Genomic DNA, 21,675 nt, shown 5'->3' on the forward strand with positions numbered 1-21,675 from the left:
CATTGTCCCGTGTACGTCAGCTGTGCAGCTGAGGCTATTCTGATGTGCGTTTTAACATGTTTATTTCATCATGGACAGAAATTTAGAACAAAGCAAACGTGAAATTTTTGTATGAGTGTTTTGAGCGGCACGCGCGCTGGAAGACGAGATCAGGAAGACCGTCAAAGAGCTCAACCCCCGAAAAAAAATGGAAACCATTCAGCAACTTGTGCTTGATGATCATCGGAGAACAATTGCGTGTGCCACTCAAAGCGCCTTTAACGACTCATTGTTGTATTGACATGACTTGGCAAGTTTATGGCAAGCGTCTCTGTGGCAGATTTGACCAGTTTCATGCAGAATTTCACATTTGCTCTAACTTGCTGTCCATGATGAAATGGCAGACGTGGTCAGAATAGCACCAGTTGCACAGCTCCCAAATGTACACAGGACGATGTCTTTTGGCACACTGACTTATGAAGGTTGGTGCTCCCTATGATTGTGTGTGCAGCTTTGTGCTGCTATCTGTTGGCGTGTTACAAGACTAGTCTCTGATACCACCTTGTACATGGCTATATCTGCAAAAGGGGCCAGCCGGCAGTGATCTAGCAGGACTTAATTTTCTGACTAAAGTTCCACTTCCAGGGTTCTCCCATACCCACCCTCTGCAAAGCGGGTCCGAAGGGATTGGGATTGCCACTGACCGGGACCTGTAGAGCACTCTGTATCTTACACTCAGTACAATGCAGTGTAGTTAGCTGCAAACACTGTCCAGTGCTGGAGGCAACATCACAGGCCAGCCCTGCATTTCAAAGCAAGTCTGCTGAGGTGTAACTGAACCAGAAGCTGCAGTGCTGTTGATACAGCAAGGGAGAACCAAAGTGTTTGTAAAATGATAGAGCGTCTTTAGAGGTGTGTGTAATTATATATAAAAATAAAAGGCAGGTGTCTCAGTACTTTTGGTAATGGCATGTGTGATTTTATATATATAATCACACATGCCATTACCAAAAGTACTGAGACGCCTGCCTTTTATTTTTTTAATAATTATATATTACACACACAAACTTTAAAGACATCGGTCTTGGTCCGTAAGGTTCAACATTGAGTTGGCCCACCCTTTGCAGCTATAACAGCTTCAACTCTTCTGGGAAGGCTGTCCACAAGGTTTAGTAGTGTGTCTGAGAATGTTTGACCATTCTTCCAGAAGGGCCTGGCTTGCATTCTGCTCTCTAATTTCCAAAGGTGTTTTATTGAGTTGACATCAAGACTCAAACTCGCTCATCCATGTATTTTATTGACCTTACTTTGTGCACTGGTCCAAATCATTTGGTAGTGTGAGGTTGTTTTTCAGGGGTTGGGATTGGCCCCTTCGTTCCAGTGAAGGGAACTCTATGGTGTCCGCATACCAAGACAATTTCATGCTCCTAACTTTGTGGCAACAGTTTAAGGATGGCCCTTGCCTATTTCCAAATTTGCTTTGCGTGCAAAGCAAGGGCCATAAACATATGGATGAGCGAGTTCGGCCTTCCCAGAAGAGTTGAAGCAAAGGGTGGGCCAACTCGATATTGAACCCTTGACTTATATACATGATTAGATTGCCATCGGACAAAGCATAGGACTTTTGTTGCATACAAATGGCAAAGAATTGTCGGCCAACAAACATGAAACTACAGTCTTAAGCGCCACCCTTTGGGCAACTTCTGCTATGGGTAGCATAGCTTCAGAGCATGTGTGTGTTTGTACTTTGGATTTTTTTCCCCCCCGAAGGACTTCTGTACACACGATTAAATAATCCGACAGCACACATTTGTTGTCGAAAAATTTTAAAGCATGCTATCCCACATTTGTTGTCAGAAAAATCTGACAATTGTCCAATGGAGCGTACAAATAGTTGGACTTTCTGACAAAAGCTTGCCATGACACAATTCCCATTGGAAAATCCGATTGCGTGTACAAGGCTTTAGACACTAAAGTTTGTGTGTGTGTGTATAGAGACAGGTGGTCTCCCAATACTCCTGGTTGTGTATATAATTTTTTTTTTTTTTAAACCATTTGACTTCTGGAAGATTTACTACCAGCCCACCCCCTTCATGACCAGGCGATTTTTTATTTTTTGCAATACATTTAACTGACAATTGCAGTCAAGCAATGCTGTACCCAAATAAAATTGGTATTTAATCACCACTGCCGTTTTATTTTTTGCGCTTTAAACAAAAAAGACTTTTGCAAAAAGCATCCCAAAAAAAAAAATCCCACGAAGCATAAATTGAATGGTTTGCGCAAACGTATGTGACTAAGGCCCCTTTCACACGGGCAGCTGTTCTTCTACAGTTAAGCATGTTTTTAGTTTAAAAATCAGAGAATCCTGGCACAGCATTCACTTGCAGTTGTACATTGCAATTAGCTGCGTTGAAACATTCTTGCCATTTGATGCACTTCCCGTTTTTCTTTCCTTGTTGCTATCTGCAGGCAGGGCTAGACTGGGACAACAACGTGGCCCTGGACTTCATCCAGACCGGTACAGAGCACATCAGGGCACATTTTTTTTTACCAGGCAGGGAGCGTGTGTAATATGTCTTGCTGCGGCTGCTCCCCGCCCATCTCTCTTCTCATCCATCCCAGATGATGTCACAAGCAGATAGGGATGGACAAGAAGAGAGGGGCCGCCGGGGAGCAGCCACAGCAAGACATATAATGAGAGAGAACCAATTACACACGCTTCCTGCCTGCACTACTCTGCATAGTGGCTAAATATCGATCTACCCGCCAAGCGCCAGCTGTCAGCGATTGCCGGGTAGATCGCCACGGACCTCCAACCGGCCCACTGAGCCATCGGTCCACCGGCAATCTCCCGGTAGTCCCGATGGCCAGTCCATCCCTGTCTGCAGGTGAAATAGTACAATGTGGTTACGTACAGACAGCTGCAATAAATCGTTCCTGGACGCAGTTACATCTATTTTTTCGAACCGCAACAAACCGTTGCTAAATGCAGTGTGTGAATGGCGACATAGAAAAGCGTTGTGTGGGTTTAGCTGCTGTAGATAACTTTATCTGTCCGTCAGTGTAAAAGGGGCCTTAAAGCAGGACTGAGATTGCGGTAGACAGTTTCCAAGACATTTCTCCCCCAACACAATTGCATTTAAAGGAGACCGATTTGTGATTTGACAGCTACGGTCTATGACACCAAAGGCTGCTGTAGAGACAACATCCTGTGGTGCTGTGTGTCTATCAGCGGCTGTACACAGATTTGCAGCTCTGTGTGGGCTTTCAGTTTTTTGAATGAACAATCTGCACTGTCCGGCTGTGTCATACATGGGACCACGCCCATCATCGCTGATTTTTCAGTCATAAAAATGAAAGCTCACACCGAGATGTGTAACGGCAGCTGCTAATAGATGCACAGAGCTGTACAAACTAGCAGTGCTGTTTTTCCCACCCTCATTAGTAAGGCTGCATTCACACCAAAAATACATTATTCCCTATGGAGATGGTTCCCATCTCCACTCCAAAACGCCTAAAGCTCAAACAAGTTCCGGACCCTTTTTTGTCACGCAAATCAGGCGGTTTGGGCGTTTTTGAGCATTTCCATTTCCCATAGAAAGTAATGGAAACGCTCGATTCAAGCGACTAGCGCGACAACGAGCGTTTCGTACGGGCGTTTTGTCGCTTTAATCAATAGAGCTTTTCACCCAGGCAGAAGATAAAAAATCTACCAACATAGCAACAAGTGATGAAAAGATGATAATTTTTTCTATTGGCTAAAAGTACAAAAACGGACGACGCTGTATGCAAACGCGCAAATAAGCATGAATACGCGCAACAAAACGCCAGAAAGAAACGTCCGAACGACCTAGGCTCAGGTGTGAATGCAGCCTAATAGATCGCGCAGAGCTGTAATGTATCTGAATGGTGGTACACAGAACTGGAGCAAATAAAATCTGGTGCAGCTTTGCATGGTAGCTATCGGTTTCTAACATCAGCTTGTTCAATTAAAAGTGATACTAAAGGTTTGATTTTTTTTTAAATAACAAACATGTCACACTTACCTCCACTGTGCAGCTCGTTTTGCACAGAGTGACCCCGATCCACCTGTTCTGGGGTCCAGCACCAGCTCTCTCAGCTCCTCCCCACATCAGATAACACCACCACCCCCAAAACCCCCCCCACAAAGTGCTCTAAGGCTAGATTCACACCTATGCATTTTTAATGCTTTTTGCAGATTTTCTCTACAGAACGTGTTCCATAGGAAACAATGTTAAATCGACTGTAGTGCGCTAAAAATGCATAGGTGTGAATCAGGCCTTAAGGGGGGAAGGGGGTCCGTGGAATAAAGGTGACCTTTTTTTTTGTGGTGTGAAAAATAAAATAAAAATAAAGAAACGGAAAAAAAAAATTTAAAGCGCGCAGACGTGAACGCTGACGTGAGTAGCGCCCGCATATGAAAACGGTGTTCAAACCACACAAGTGAGATATCACTGCGATCGTTAGAGCGAGAATAATAATTCTAGCCCTAGACCTTCTCTGTAGCGCAAAAGATGCAACCTATAGAATTTTTTAAACATAGCCTATGGAGATTTTTAAGGGTAAAAGTTTTACGCCATTCCACGAGCGGGCGCAATTTTGAAGCGTGACATGTTGGGTATCATTTTACTCGGCGTAACATTATCTTTCACAATATAAAAAAAAATTGGGCGCCAACTTTACTGTCGTCTTATTTCTTTAATTCAAAAAAAGTGCGCTTGTAAGACCGCTGCGCAAATACGGTGTGACAAAAAGTATTGTAATGACCGGCATTTTATTCTCTAGGGTATATATATATATATATATATATATATATATATATATATATATATATATATATATATATATATATGTATGTATGTATGTATGTATGTATGTATGTATGTATGTATGTATGTATGTATGTATGTATGTATGTATATATATATATATATATATATATATATATATATATATATATATATATATATATATATATATATATATATATATATATATATATATATATATATATATATATATATATATATATATATATATATATATATATATAAAAAATTATTTATTTATTTTAAATAATGTTTGGGGGTTTTAAGTAATTTTATAGCAAAAAAAAAAAAAAAAAAAAAAAAACAGTTTTAATCCTGTAAACACCAAGTCTAAAAAAACAGGCAAGGTCCTTAAAGCGGTGGTTCCCCCTTAAAAACAACTTTTTTTTTATTCCACTGCCCCCCCACATTCCATCACGATTAATGCTCTTAATATTTTTTTCCTGCTGTACATACCTTAGTACAGCATCTTCACCCGTCCATCCGGGTTGCGAGTCCCGCGGGAGTGGGCGTTCCTCACAGGCTGTTGATTGACGTTTTGCCCAAAAACGAGCTCTCCCCCCGTCGCGTAAGCCGCGTCACGATTGGCGAAAGGAGCCGAACGGCGATGCACAGTATAGCGCTGACCCGCCGTTCGGCTCCTTTCGCCAACCGTGACGCGGCTTACGCGACGGGGGGAGAGCTCGTTTTTGGGCAAAACGTCAATCAACAGCCTGTGAGGAACGCCCACTCCCGCGGGACTCGCAACCCGGATGGACGGGTGAAGATGCTGTACTAAGGTATGTACAGCAGGAAAAAAATATTAAGAGCATTAATCGTGATGGAATGTGGGGGGGCAGTGGAATAAAAAAATGCTGTTTTTAAGGGGGAACCACCGCTTTAAGTGGTTTTAAAGCATCCAGAGGAAAACTATGGTTCTATTGGTAGGACTTCACATACTCCTTAGAATGCAAATCCTTATCTGCATAGTCACCCTATACTACTATACAAGATTCTGCATGACATTGCTTGAGTTCTAGAACCCTGGGCTCCTGCCTTCACCACCTACTTGTCTCCCATAGTGACCATTGTTTTCCTCTTTCAAATCTTTTTTTGTTCCTGCATCCCTTCTCCACCTTTCTCCCTTAACCCTCTCTATTCCAGTATTTTTTTTTGTTCCCAACCCTGACCCACCCCACACCAGTCAAAGCACGACTTGATATTGGTTCTCAACCCTGTCCTCAAGTGTACCCCCCCCAACAGGCAATGTTTGCAGGTTTTCCTGTGATCGTGCCCGCGGGACCTGGTGTGCTGCGATTGGGTCAGAGCTGAAGAACAGGGAGCTGTCAGTGTAAACACATCTCCCCGTTTTTCCTAGTGACAGGTCACTGATCTGCTCCATCTCATCAGAAGCAACGATCAGTGACGTGTCACTTGTAGCCACGCCCCCTAACAGTTAGAATCATTTCCTAGGACACACTTAACCCCTTCACTGCCAGTCACATTTACATAGTAATCAGTGCAACTTTATAGCACTGATCGCTGTATAAATGTGAATGGTCCCAAAATAGCGCCAAAAGTGTACAATGTGTCCGCCATAATGATCGTCGCCATAACTAGTACATTTTATTTTTTTAGAAAAATGCCATAAAACTACCCCCTATTTTGTAGATGCTATAACTTTTGCACAAACCAATCAAACGCTTATTGTGATTTTTACCAAAAATATGCATAGGCCTAAACTGAGGAAAAATAATATATAAAGTGCGCTTGTAAGACCGCTGCGCAAATATGGTGTGATAAAAAGTATTGCAATGACCGCCATTTTATTCTCTAGGGCAGTGATGGCGAACCTTGGCACCCCAGATGTTTTGGAACTACATTTCCCATGATGCTCATGCACTCTGCAGTGTATTTGAGCATCATGGGAAATGTAGTTCCAAAACATCTGGGGTGCCAAGGTTCACCATCACTGCTCTAGGGCAGGGGTCTCCAAACTTTCTGAGCAAAAGGGCCAGTTTTCTGTCCTTTACACCTTGAGAGGGCCGGACTGTGGCCAGTGGAAGTAGAAAATGCCCCCCTGTGTCAATGTGGGTAAAGAATGCCCTATCATTGATATTAGTGGGAGTGTTGGTATTAGAGGAAGAAATAGGGCCCCATCATTGGCGTCTTTGGGAGGAATTGGGCCCCCTCATTAGTGTTAGTGAGAGGAATAGTATATTGGTATCAGGGCAAGGAATTGTGCCTCATCATTGGTGTCAATGGGAAGAATATGGCCCTGTAGTTGGTGTCAGTGGGATGAATAGTGCCCTATTGTTGGTATAGAAGAAATAGTGCCCAATTAATAGTGCCTTGTATCAGTGGGGGATTAGGGTCTCAAGGGCCTGATAAAGGCAAGCAAAGGGCCACATCTGGCCCCCGGGCCGCAGTTTGGAGACTACTGCTCTAGGGTGTTAGAGAAAAAAAAAAATTATATATATATATATATATATATATATATATATATATATATATATATATATATTTATATATTTATATTAACACACACACACACACACACACACACACACAATATAAATAAATAAAATAGTTTGGGGGTTTTAAATAATTTTCTAGCAAAAAAAAAAAAATGTTTTAATCTTGTAAACACAAAGTCTGAAAAACAGGCAAGGTCCTTAAAGCGGAGGTTCACCCTAAAAAACAACTTTCTACCATGCCATCCAGCATACTAGCGTCAGCTACAGTATGCCTTTATTTATTTTTTCGCTGTACTCGCAGTTTAATCCATTTGTTTCATTTCAGACTCCCGCTGGGAAAGGCGTTCCTATGAAGGAGGGGGAACATGATTGACGGCCGGCTATGGCGCGTCACGCGTTCCAAAAATAGCCGGAGTAGGACTCGGCTCTTCACGGCACCTGCGCACAGACTAGGAGCTGACTGCGCAGGCGCCGTGAAGAGCCGAGTCCTATTTCGGCTATTTTCAAAACGCGTGACGCGCCATAGCCGGCCGTCAATCATGTTCCCCTCTTCATAGGAACGCCTACTCCCCGTGGGAGTCTGAAACTAAACTAATGGATTAAACTGAGTACAGCGAAAAAATAAAAAAGGCATACTGTAGCTTACGCTAGTATGCTGGATGGCATGGTAAACAGACATTTTTTTTTTTTAGGGTGAACCCCCGCTTTAAGTGGTTTTAAAGAATTAATTTTGTTTGGGAGCCATGTCACACGACCACGCAATTGTCAGTTCAAGCGACGCAGTGCCGAAATCACAAAAAGTGCTCTGGTCTTTGGCCAGCCCAATGGTCCGGGGCTGAAGTGGTTAAATCAGTCAGTGGCTTGGTATTTTGGACAGCTATTTTATCTAAGAGATATTCCCAAAACATGGCCTGTTGGGGGTACTCGAGGACAGGGTTGAGAACCACTGATTTAGTGGATATTACCTGACCAGAAGAAATCTCATTATACATGTCTATTGATTTTGTACTTTTTGCAATATGACATGTTATCTCTAATTGCCTTTTTCATAATTAAAAAAAAATAAAAATATATATATGGACAAGACCACATTTAAGAAATTATATTACTTTAATTTTACATAAAGATTTACAAATTTAATAGACGGTTTATTGTAGGATGCAAACAGCATGGACCCAGTCCAAGCAGGCAGAGTATGTACATGGAATGTGAGGCCAAGCTCAGCTTAAATATTTCAAAAGTTCTGTACAGTGGGGGGGGAGAGGGGGAACCATTTGGTTAAAAGCCAAACCACGCAACATATTTCATCTAAAAACAAATAAAATTACTTCTCACAACAAAAAGATATACAAGGGTATTCCAGAAAGAAAACGGCCTATAGACTGAATCCAGACACTTTGAGATCTTGTGCGTTATTCCTGGCGTCAAAGTACGTGGTGTCCGTTTCATCATCTGGCTGTGGTATGAAGGGCATTTCAATGTTGTGCAAATTGTCCCATTCAATTTCATGGAAAAAAGCATGAGCCCTCAGTTCTGTAAAAAAATAAAAATATATGTATTTTTATAATGCAATGGAGCAGTATCTATAGCGCCACCTTTCTTTGAGAAGCATAGATGCTCCAATTGTCAACCATTTAAAATAAATGATAAAAAAAAAAATCAAAAAAAATCTTGATTCTCAGAAGTCAACGATCGGTTAAACCGATGAGAGCGGTCTGACGGACCGTTCGGTCAAAACCGATCGTGTGTGGGCCCCATTGCTTTTTTTTTAACTGAAGGTTAAATAACCTAACTTGCTTTAAAATTTAACCAATGGATTGATAACCGATAGGTCAAAACCGATCGTTAGTATGCAAAACCATCGGTTAAAAACCTGCGCATGCTCAGAATCAAGTCGACGCATGCTTGGAAGCATTGAACTTCGTTTTTTTTCAGCATGTCGTTGTGTTTTACGTCACTGCGTTCTGACACGATCGGTTATTTAACCAATGGTGTGTACACGTGACGGACCATCAGTCAGCTTCATCGGTTAACTTAAGACAACTGTCCTTCAGACCGTTTTCATCGAATGGACTGATCGTGTGTACGAGGCTTTATACTGTTGACAGGTTTAAAAAAAAAAAAAAAAAAAAAAGGTTCTCTTTGCAGTCTGTAAACTTGTAATTGCATTTCTCTCAACATTTTTCCTATACCATGAGATGGTCACTAAAATATGCATGAGGCTCCATTCACACCCAACCGTACAGCTTTTTTTGTGTTTTTTTTCGAGCAGCACCATTCATTCGAATTGGCCTCCTCCTGCTCCAAAAAACACACCAAAGAAGCTCATGTACCAAATTTTAGCACAGAGCCAGGCGCATTTTTTCCACACAGTAAAATGGACACCATGTTTGGGGGGCAATTAAGAAATAATGGCATCGCAAACGCATCCCATGTTTTGCCGCAATTCTGGAATCGTGGGCAGAATCACACAATTCCACCAGCTATCCAGTACGCTCAGGTGTGAAGGGAGCCTGAAGGTTCTTATCTATCCGTGACCATTTTGTAGCATCTCCAAGCCACTTCTTCAGTTCCAATGATTGTCAGTAGTGTTCATTTTGGCAGCAAATTTTGATTTAGTTTTAGTCTAAAGCCCCGTACACACGGTAAGATTGTTGGACAACCGAGCGTCTAATTTTTTTAAAAGAGCATGTGCCAGGATCTTGTCTTGCATACCGTTACATAATTTTCATGCCACAAACATGAACGTAGTGATGAACTACCAGGGCCGATCCGCCCTATACGCAGACTACGCAAGCTGCGTAGGGGCCCCCGGATTTACTCGGGGCCCCGCGGGGGGGGCATGGAGTTTCTATTTGCATCTGTGATTCCTAACGGGAACAATGGCCGCCGCTGCGGCTGTCCGAGTATCTGCCCACGGCGCTGAACATTGACAATGTAGCAGTAGTGAGTCAGAGGTCAGTGAGACGGCCACCACTAATGCTTATGGGAGCTGTAGTCCACGAGCGGCTAAGTGCTGAAGCTCCCTGCTCCTGGGGGGGGTGGAGTCAGTCACTCTGAGGAGAGCGGCACAGCTGTGGTGACTGTCAGATTTTATTTTCCCTGCCAATGCCTTTTGGAAACGGTAGGACTAGGAGGTGGATGTTATATGTGTAAAAAAAAACAAACCCGAATGTTATGTGGGGGGAAAAAAAACCTGAATGTTATGTGAGGGGAAAAAAAACCTGAATGTTATGTGGGGGGAAAAAAAACCCTGAATGTTATGTGGGGGGGAAAAAACCCTGAATGTTATGTGAGGGGAAAAAAAACCTGAATGTTATGTGGGGGGAAAAAAACCCTGAATGTTATGTGGGGGGAAAAAAACCTGAATGTTATGTGGGGGGAAAAAAAAAACCCTGAATGTTATGTGGTAAAAAAAAAAAAACCTGAATGTTATGTGGCAATGGAAAATAGTTTACATAGCTCACGGTATCACGGGTCAGATAGAGGGCCCTTTAGCAGAATTGTGCTTAGGGCCCCAGAAAGGTCAGGATCGGCACTGTGTACTACGAGGAATTTCAGCTCTTGGGCCCCTTCTGCCAATTTTGTATTTGGTGAGCTTTGATTCCGAGCATGCATGTTTGTACTTTCGACTTGTGTGTGACAGATTTGTGTACTGACCATACGAAAATCAGTTGTCCAACCGTTGTCTGCCGGAAATTTAATAGCCTGTCATCCAACATTTGTTGGCTGAAAGTCGGACAATTGTCAAAAGGAGCGTACCAACGGTAAGAATTTGGGAGAACAGACAATCACCTGCCAACAATCGGATCGTGTGTACGAGGCTTTAGTCTTAAGCCTAATATACACGATTGGACTTCCATCAGACAAATCCATGGATTTTTGTCCGAAGGGCGTTGTCCGTGAACTTGTTCTGAATCCACACGGCAGAACTTTTTCAGCCAACATTCACAAAACTACGTGGTTTTTCTGCTCTTTAGCGCCACTCTTTGGGCAACTTCTGACAATGTTGTCTGATAGTAAGCATTGGTTCAGAGAATGCGCGTTTGTACTTTGGATTTTAGTCCGATGGACTTGTGTATACACGATCGGATAATCTGACGGAACACATTTGTCGTTGGACAATTTGAGAGCATGCACAGCCAACATTTGTTGTCGAAAAAAATTCCGACAATAATTACCCGATGGAGCATACAGACGGTCAGATTATCCGACAAAACACGTCCATCGGACAATTGTTGTCGGAATATCAGATCGTGTGTACGGGGCTTTAGTCTAAAGCCTCATACACACGATTGGATTTTCCGACGGGAATTGAGTGATGACAAGCTGTTGTCGGAAAAAAAAATAGTGGATAGAATGTTTTAAAATGTTACAACAACAGATGTGTCGTCGGATTACAGGTGGAAAAAAAAGGTGGATAATGAAATTATCTTTGTCTCATTTTTTTTTTTTTTTACATCACAGAAACCTGACATTTTAACAGGGGTGTAACTTTAGCTAAACCTAAGCTTTAAGTAAAATTTCCACACTCTAGATCAGCAGAAAAAAGTATTGTGGGTTACTTGTCCAGTTATAGAATCTTATCACAAGGTCCACAAATAGCAATGATGTAGGCAGACAGTACCTTTTAATCCAGCTCTCTTTGTGTGGTCAAGGTTAAGCAGAATATTGATTGCACTTTGAGCATTGACAGAAAGGGTTTCATCATCTTCTGGCCAGGGGATATCTGAGGAAGTAAGAATATTTGAAATATGAAGTCTCAAAAAATTGTAAACAACTAGATTAAGAACACAGATGCTATAACTATATAGCAAAAGTTGATTACCGAGCAGCCATCCAACAACATCCACCATAAGGTGTCCATTATTACAAAAAAAAAAAAAAAAAAAAAAAAAAAAAGTTCTTGGTTCTGGTTTAGCTTTGTTGCCAAGGCACTGACATTCTCCAAGTTTTAGGTGAAAGTAATCAACCTACTACTTCCATGTCCAGTGAGATCAGTGGCCAGTAAGGAGCTCCCGCTAGAGAAGAATGGGCAAGGCTTGTCCCCCAAGTTGGTGATGTCAAAATCAAGAAACAAAGGACTAAAAAAAAAAAATATAGGAATTGCCAGAAGAGTCTTTATGGATATGAAGGAAATTGTGGTGCCAGCTTTAAAGGCAGCACTTTTAGTTTTACACAGCTTAAAAGCAGGATTCCACCCGTGATTTTTCATATTTTTTTTTTTTTTTTTTTTTAATAAGGACACTTACCTGTCCTAGTCGCCCCCGACAGCGATCGCTTGGTCCTGGTGCCTCCATCCTCACGAAGGGAAACAGGCAGTGAAGCCTTACAGCTTCACTGCCCGTTTCCTACTCGCGCGGCGCTTTGTGAATGGGCAGCTGCCTCCTGGGATATACACACAGTTCCCAGAAAGCAGCGCATCCCATTCACCAGAAGACACTGCGACGGAGGACAAAGAAGAGCTAGTTCCGCATAGCAACCGCCCTTTCTGGGGAGTATAAAAATTTGTGTATGTATGTGTATATATATACACACACACACACACACACACACACACATATATATATATATATATATATATATATATACATATATATACACACACACACACACACATACATACACACTTTTTTTTTCCAAAAATCTAAAAAAAAAAAAAAAACAAACACACACACACACACACACACTCCACTTTAAAACAGATGACATGTTCACTTTGTGGAAATAAATCCAATACCTCTTTTTAAAATATTTTGGAACACCAATGCTGGAGTCTCATCGTTAAAAGGGGGAATACCGGTCAGAAACTCAAACAGGCAAACTCCGAGGGCCCACCAATCCACTGCAGGTCCTGAAGACAAAACAAATATAAAACAGTAGGCACAATATGAACAAGAACTCTTCCATGTAGGCCAAGTTAAAAGTTCTAGCTTAGAATTACATCAGCTTTTTAAACCGGAACTTTACAAAAAAAAAAAAAAATTTTATATATATATATATATATATATATATATATATATATATATATATATATATATATATATATATATATATATATATATATATATATATATATATATATATATATATATATATATATATATATATATTCTTTAGCAAGGAACATACATTAATAATGCTACCAAAAGTAGTGTGTGCTGTAAATTGCCTCCAGCATTGTCCCCGTTTCTTCTTACTGGATGCTGCCATTTTTCTGAAGCCCAAAGCCCTTAAGCAGCAGTAGGCTGTCAGCAGATGGTCCTCTAGTGTCTGGATTTTTGGCACAATGACAAAAATGGAGAGCAACTGAGCATGTGCAGAGCAGGGTGGGACAGCGAATCACTAGCTTTTTAAAACAGTATAGGCACCTATTTAATGCTTTACATAACTAGACTGCAAAAGGGGCCAGTCTTAAGTGATCCAGCAGGACTTCATTTTCAGACTAAAGTCCCACTGGAAGTCCTCGTCTCTCACCGACTATCAAACACGGAGACTAATCTAATAAATCACGAGATAGATACTACTGTGCCTACTGATCCCCCCCCCCCCCCCCCCATTACCATATGGAAGGGTACCAATACCAGTCACCTGATTTTGACCTTGTGTACTTGGTAAATTCTTATTTTTTTTCTTTAACAAGAAAAATACTTGGTAAATTCTAGTATGCATCTTTATAGCTTTTTGTGGCTGTTCCAACGTCATCTGTTCCAACGTATTTATCTACTAATCTAAAAACGTGTACAGGATTATAAACGGTGTAGAGAAACTATTCGCCAATATTAAAGGATAAATACATTTGCAGTCAGAGTCAAATATCAGAAACGTCTTTTCACTCAGATACAATTTGATCTGGGGAAAATAAAAAAAATAAAATAAAAAATTGCTGCAGCAGAGAAAAAGGAAAAAATAAATACAAAAAAAAAAAAAAAAAAGGAGAAGAAAAACCACACTTTACAAGACCCACTCCACCAGCCTAGGCATACCATGCAGCATAATGAAGCCGTGAGATGGCAAATACAAGCAGCTATGTTTATCACCGCCTAGTTGTTAGTGCTCAATTTAAAATTCAAGTTACAGTAGTTGCATTTAAAATCAAGCATGGAGCTAAACCAAAAAAATAAAAACATTTTCTGTCTTATAGGAAACACCTAGAAAATGTTTTTCGGGCGGCTTAGCTCTAAAAATAGCGCTGAAATACCACCTGAAAAAAAATTGTGCCCTGCAGCTTTCACACTGAAGTGTTGCACAAGCAGGACCGCTCCTAAAGTCCTGCTAGCCGCATCTTTGGAGCGGTATAGGAGTGGGGTGTTTACCGCTCCTTCCCATTGAAATCAATGGGAAACTGTGGTAATGCCGCCGGCAATGCGCCTCTGCTGAGGCACATTGCGGGCGGTATTAACCGTTTTTTGGCCACTAGCAGGGGTTAAAACCGCACCGCTAGCGGCCGAATATCGCAGTAAATATGACGGTATAGCGGCACTAAAAATCGTGTGAAAGGGGCCTTAGGGAATGTCCACTTTTCCTGTAATTAAAATGTTTTAATAAACACTCCTGTAAACAATCCTGGGTTTAAGGTGATGGCTAAATTTTTTCGAGGAACAGCTTTCCAGCTGGATACGCTCCTAAAATGATATTAGAAGTATGGGATTTGTGATTTTTCTTGAATCGTACTTACCTAGGTGGACGCAGCAGTGGTCCGATACTGTCCCCCGCCGGCTCCAACACTGAGAATAGACCAATCAAACACTGCGGATCACCACAGAGTGGGTGGTAGTGGCCAGCTCAGGCTCTCCGTGGCTCTGGCATGTGGGCAGATCCAGACCATATGATGGCGATCTTGCCCGAGCCTGGACCAATTCTGTGACGTCAGGTGACAGCAGGCTTCAGCAGAGTGCAGAACAAAGTGCAACTCCCCGAGGGTGCTGCTTGCAGGACCCCCCCCCCAAGCGCACCACCCCAGTGTGAAAGCACGAATGCTTTCACATTGGGGAGGCGTTTTTCAGGCACCATTTTTAGCCCTTAAGCACCTGAAAAAAAACGCCTCCAGTGTGAAAGTAGCCCAAGGGAGGAAGAGCTACGCAGGAGTTTAACATCAATTTTACTTAAATTTTACTAAAAATGGCGAGTGAAAAATCTGGTACAGCAGTGCATGGTAGCCAATCAGCTGTTAACTTTAGCTTGTTCAACTTTTAAAATAAAACCTGGAAGCCGATTGGTTTTTAGTCAGAGCTGCACAAGCATTTGCACCCTCCAGTTTTAATAGATCAGCGAATATTTTAGGCCAAGAACTACTTGATCCTCAGAGGCAGACAATTCAATCTTCTTAGAAACAAGATCCACAGCAGGCCTACCGTTGCAGCTTCAATTCCTGGTTCCCTACTGCGCGCATGTGCAAGTCGCACTGCGTGACTTCACTGGTCCCTGCTGTCTTCTGGGACCTGTGTGTCTCCCAGAAGATAGCGGGGGGACGAAGGAAGTGGCGTAGATACCCGAGCCACCCACGGGTATCTATGCCCGGAAGTGGGAGCAAAGATCGTAAGTCGGTAATAAAATATCACCTGTAAGGAGGAGCCTACAGACAAAGCTATGACCAGTCCTTTCTCATCTGCTTTCCTTTTTTGGCCACAGCTTCCACAGTATAGATCTACCCTTGCTGTACCCCCCCCCCCCCCCTTTCACTGCAAGGGCAGAATGCTTGTTATGTGTAGGACGTAGAGCAACAGCAGGATTACTTAACCAATCCACGCGTCGGTGATGCCCTTTTCTTCCTAGGGCTTGGATCTGCAGACAGTCCAACATCATCCTGTACAATGCAGGGCCATGAACCCTATATTGTATGTGGTGGAGGAGAGTGTAGCTGTGGTCTAGAAAGAAGGCCGCTTCTCCTTATTCCAGCACCCTAGATATACGAGCAATTAACCCTTACGTGTTTAAGGGGGTAGAGGTTGCAAAAAGGTAGACCCCCCCCCCCCCCCCCCCCCCCCAATTTCCTGGCTTTGGACTTGGGTGGAGATTTCCTAGAAGACTCCTTTCACACTGGAGGTGTTTTTCAAGCGCTTTTGCGCTAAAAAATAGCACCTAAAAAAAGCCCCAGCTGCAATCCCACCGGGGCGCTGCGCTGGCAGGACGTAGAAAAATAAAAAAAAGTCCTGCAAACAGCTTCTTTGCAGCGCTGTATACGCCGCTCCTAAAGTGCCCCTGCAGATTTAACCCCTTTTTCTCCCGCTAACAGGGGGGGTTAAAAGCGCCCCGCTAGCGGCCAAAAAGCGCTGCAAAAACAGTAAGCACTGCTTAAAATAGCAGTGTTTTACCGCCGATGCCTGGGCGCTTTCAGTGTGAAAGCACTCTAAAGATTTGCACTTCTAAAAGTATCACAGTGACCATTGACAATTTAAGCGTTAGTAAATCTGTATAAACTGTGGGAGTCATAGGGGAACAATATACAATTTGAACATTGTTCTCATGCCAATGACTGAATAAAGCAGCATCCCACTACCAAAGCAGCAATGTGTAACTTACCACAACTCAGAAGTCCTGTACACAAAAAAAAATATATACAAAATTATATGAGGTGAAGGTAACTTTACTAAAGAAGAGAATGAAAGGGTAGTATAAAAATCAGCAAGTTCGAATGCGGACCATACAATAGGTTACGTGGTTTGATACAACCAATTTCAACTGGATGTAGACGCCCACATATACCATGTGAAGGGAACCCTCCTACATACGTTTTACGTGTTTATCTGCAGTCTTCTCTACACCCCTTCAAAAGTGCAGATTTGTGATTAAATCCTTTCGCATCTGTGGGGAGTACAGAGGAGGGGGTGAAGAGCTGCAGTTACAGCCCTTATCCACTGTGTGAGAGCTGATTGGAGGAAGGGACCCCCCCCCCCCCCTCTACATTAGACAGAGAAATGAAGGAACAGAGCTGTATTCTGAATAGACAAGCTGTGTGCTGTTCTCTCTCCATACCCAGCACCAGAGAGAAACGACACTCAGATTTGGAGAGAGACAAGTAAACACTACAGATATATTGGATGTGCTCTGTTCAGATTTCATGACTATGGTTTACAACCACTTTAAAGAATCACATTTCAATAATCTACTCTGCTGTACCACCGATTGCTGTATAAATGTCACTGGCAGGGAAGGGGTTAAAGCGGGAGTTCACCAGAAAAAAAATGTTTTAACATTAGATTGATGCTCATTTTGTGAAGGGGAATCGGGTGTTTTTTTTTTTTAAATCGAAGCAGTACTTACCGTTTTAGAGATAGATCTTCTCCGCCGCTTCCGGGTATGGTCTTCAGGACTGAGCGTTCCTATTTGATTGACAGGCTTCCGACGGTTGCATACATCGCGTCACGAGTAGCCGAAAGAAGCCGAACGTTGGTGCGGCTCTATACTGCGCCTGCGCACTGACGTTCGGCTACTTTCGGAAAATCGTGATGCGATGTATGCGACCGCCGGAAGCCTGTCAATCAAATAGGAACGCCCAGACCCGTAGCCCATACCCAGAAGCGGCGGAGAAGATCTCTCTAAAACGGTAAGTACTGCTTCGATTTAAAAAAAAAAAAAAACACCCGATTTCCCTTGACAAAATGAGCATCAATCTAATGTTAAAAATTAAATTTTCGGGTGAACCTCCACTTTAAGCGTGTTCCGTCATTGTGTTTCAAGTCCTATCGTTGCTCCTAAGTACTAGGAGAAGACGATCTGTCTCTACTCCCCTGACAGAGCGGGGATCAGTCTGTTTACATTGACATCTCTGTTCTGTCCTTCCCAGGAGCAATCGCGGGTAGCCGGCGGCCAGGGCCGCTGATAGGGGAGGGACCACCAGTCCTCCTGTAGGGGGCCCAGGCACACAGGGGGGCCCCAAACACCAGAGGGTAGGAGGGGCAATTACAGGATGCCCTGTGCAGCTCTTGGCAGCAGCTGAAAACCCTCCCGCCAACTTTTAGCTGTTGCAGGGAGAGACACACACAGACACAACTGCCGGCTTCCTTGTCCCGTTAAAAAAAAAAAAACCCTTGTATTGTTTTAATCAAAAATCGTATAAAAATAATTTGTAAAAATTGTTAAATTATAAAAAAAAAAAAAAAAAAAATATAATATAATATAATATAATATAATATAATATAATATAATATATATATATATATATATATATATATATATATATATATATATATATATATATATATATATATATATATAAAATATTTTTATTGAAAAAAACATTGAAAACTATTTAAAAGAGGGCCAATTCACACAGCTTCTCTGTTATCTGTGTGTCCGCTAAGAATGATTTTAGTATATTTATTGTGAAAATGTTGAGATAGATATCTCTCTATCTCTCTCTCTCTATTTGAGGGGGGGGGCTGCCAGGTAGGCTGTACGGGGCCCCGTGATTTCTAACAGCAGCCCTGCCGGCGGCCATCTTACAGCTACGACGATTCACGGAGGCTTGCCATACTGCCGCCGTCAAAACAACAGAGTGCAAGTGGTTAAGGAGCAACCTCTCCCCCCCCCCCCCCCCTTTTGGGATAAAGGTCTTGCATAAATAAAAGCGGACCATTGTTAAAGCAGGGGTGAGGCTTTAAAAAAGAAAAAAAACACTGTAGCTGCTGACTTTTAATAAGCACACTTACCTGTCCAGGTTGCCCGCGATGTCGGACGATCTTGGCTGTCTCGGCGCCGCCATCCTCACTAAGGGAAACAGGCAGTGAAGCCTTGCGGCTTCACTGCCCATTTCCTGTCGCTTGGCCATTTGTGAATGGGAACACCATCCTGTGTCCCAGAAGGCAGAGCGTCTCCATTTCCCAGGAGGCTTTGCAAGGAGAACACAGAACCTCACAGCAGAAGAGGAAGATTAGGATGATCTGCCTAGTAACAGAAATTTCTGGCAAGTATAAAAAAATTTTTTTTTTTAGACTGGACCTCCACCTCTGTCAGTGGTGAATGGTTTGTCTCAAATCCTCTGGCAGGTTGGTCTGTAAAAAGGAAGTTAAACCAACAGATGTACTGGTTGGATCACCAAGTGAAAAATAAAGAAATAAAAAAGGCCTATAAAAAAATACTAATGCAGCCACTATATTTTAGGATTGGTAAGCTGCAGTATATTACATTTTTGTTTTTGAGGTTAATACTACTTATATGATTTATCCTTTATGCCGGGATTTACAAGTACTTAGGTGATCAGGAAAATTTATAAAAAGACAGTTGGGAATATGGATGCAGTGAAATATTTAATGATGGTTAAGAAATTGTTAAAACGTTATTAAAACCTAAAAATCAAAACAAACATAATACTAAAGCTTACCAATTCTAAGATGTGAGATTTGCATTTGTTTTAGGCGCTCTTTCATTTATTTTCATTAAGTGATCCAGTAAGTCTGTTTTTCAACAGAAAAAGCTGCCCTGCAGATGTAGCAGTTACAGGGTTGAGACAACCCCATTACCAGGGGTTCTTGCAATGACCAGCTTTCAAGTAAAAACATGTTTTTACAAAAGGAAAAAAATAAATAAATTAAATTGTTTGCTCCAACTACTTGCAAGTGTGAGCTGGAGTTCAGCTTTGATTTGTTTGTGTATCTATATCAAACACTCCCCTGCCCCCTCCCCTTAAGATAATACAATGCTGCAATCCAAAAGTTGTCCCTGTGCTCCTTCAGCTAGGAGGCACTCTAAGGCCCCTTTCACACGATCAGACCGTTCAGGTCTTCCTGTCAGTTTTGATGGCGGACCTGATCGGCCGCTCTATGCAATCCTATGGAGTGTTGGATGTCAGCGGAGACATGTCCACTGACATCCGACCCGCCAAAAATCAGATGGATGGCAATACGTCCATGGCGGATCAGATGAGATCTGATGAAAAACAGGACTTGCTGTCCGTTTTTTTATCAGCTCTCTCCATAGGAGACAGCGGCGCTGCACAAGCCCCTCCCCCCTCAGTGAGCAGAGGGACTTGTCACCGGCCGGCTCAGCGGAGAGATCTCCCGCTGAGCCGGGGGACTCCATAGCAATGGAGTCCGTCTCGTGTGGAAGAGGGCTAATACAGGTGGTGTGTTGCTGGCCAGATCATCAGTTAAAAATAATAAAAAAAATAAAAAAAAATAAAAACACAGCCACATCTAAATGATTGGTAAGCTGCAATATATTACATATTTGGTTCTAGGTTTAATATCATGCATTACAGGGCACACAGTTCTTTACTCATTGTGAATATGGTGCCAAACGTTTGAGCCCAAAAATCAGAGGTCTGTATGATTTTTGTATCACCCACATCAAAAAACACACAAATAAAGATGTCCAATGAAGAAAGAGAAACTCACCATGTGCTTTTCCCAATAGCAACTCAGGAGCCAGATAGTCAGGTGTTCCCAGGATTTTCACATTCTCAGCTGGCGCTGCGCCTCGACGCACGCTCTTTGGTGTTCGGTACGGTGTGTCTACCTGACCCTGAAAAAAAAAAAAAAAAAAAAAAAAATTTCAAATATCTAGGATTTCTATTTCAGTTATGTCATTCACCAATTTCAAGCTAAATCAGCAGAAGTTTAGGTCCTTGTGGAAAGTAACTTCTGCAGTAAGCATTTTTAAAATTCTTAACGTCAAAGGGGTTGTAAAAAAGGTAAAAAAATGTTTTCCCTAAATAGCTTCCTTTACCTTAGTGCAGTCCTCCTTCACTTACCTCATCCTTCCATTTTGCTTTTAAAATGTCCTTATTTCTTCTGAGAAATCCTCACTTCCTGTTCTTCTGTCTGTAACTCCACACAGTAATGCAAGGCTTTCTCCCTGATGTGGAGAAAGCCTCTTGAGAGGGGAGAGGGAAAGCAGGAGTGTCAGGACACCCTCTACTTTGCAGATAGAGAAAGGAGCTGTGTGTAAGTGGGCGTCCTGACTCTCCTGCTCGCCCCCTCAAGAGGCTTTCTCCACACCAGGGAGAAAGCCTTGCATTACTGTGTGGAGTTACAGACAGAAGAACAGGAAGTGAGGATTTCTCAGAAGAAATAAGGACATTTAAAAGCAAAATGGAAGGATGGAGGTAAGTGAAGGAGGACTGCACTAAGGTAAAGGAAGCCATTTAGGGATTTTTTTTTTTTTACACCTTTACAACCCCTTTAATTGCCAAGGTTTTTTTTTAGCAAGTTCTCTCTATAGGGACACATACAGTGGATATAAAAAGTCTACACACCCAGTAAAATGTCAGCTTTCTGTGATGTAAAAATGAGACAAAGATAAATAATTTCAGAACTTTTAATGTGACCTATAAACTGTACAACTCAAAAACAAACTGAAATCTTTTAGAAGAGGTGGGGTTAGAAATAATAAAAAATAAATAAAAAAATAAAAAAAATAAAAACTAAAAATAATGTGGTTGCACACCT

The 21,675-nt window shown here is 42.1% G+C and overlaps 1 protein-coding gene across 2 annotated transcripts in view; it reads right to left on the bottom strand.

Moving 5' to 3' along the window:
- Window positions 1–8,415: 8,415 nt before the first annotated feature.
- The window catches only part of MASTL (microtubule associated serine/threonine kinase like), a 31,277-nt gene continuing 18,017 nt past the window's right edge, over window positions 8,416–21,675 (bottom strand). Inside the window, exons 9-13 of one of the 2 annotated variants that reach the window (XM_040352576.1) lie at window positions 20,623–20,749; window positions 16,811–16,825; window positions 13,029–13,142; window positions 11,916–12,017; window positions 8,416–8,821 (exon numbers count right to left, since the gene is read on the bottom strand). In XM_040352576.1, coding sequence (XP_040208510.1) covers window positions 8,664–8,821; window positions 11,916–12,017; window positions 13,029–13,142; window positions 16,811–16,825; window positions 20,623–20,749 — 516 coding nt within the window. In that variant the 3' untranslated portion in view covers window positions 8,416–8,663. The remainder of the gene's footprint in view (window positions 8,822–11,915; window positions 12,018–13,028; window positions 13,143–16,810; window positions 16,826–20,622; window positions 20,750–21,675) is intronic. The other variant, XM_040352577.1, reaches the window with a different exon arrangement.

This window comes from Rana temporaria, chromosome 5 (assembly GCF_905171775.1).
Source record: "Rana temporaria chromosome 5, aRanTem1.1, whole genome shotgun sequence".
In the NCBI taxonomy this organism is placed as follows: Eukaryota; Metazoa; Chordata; class Amphibia; order Anura; family Ranidae; genus Rana; species Rana temporaria.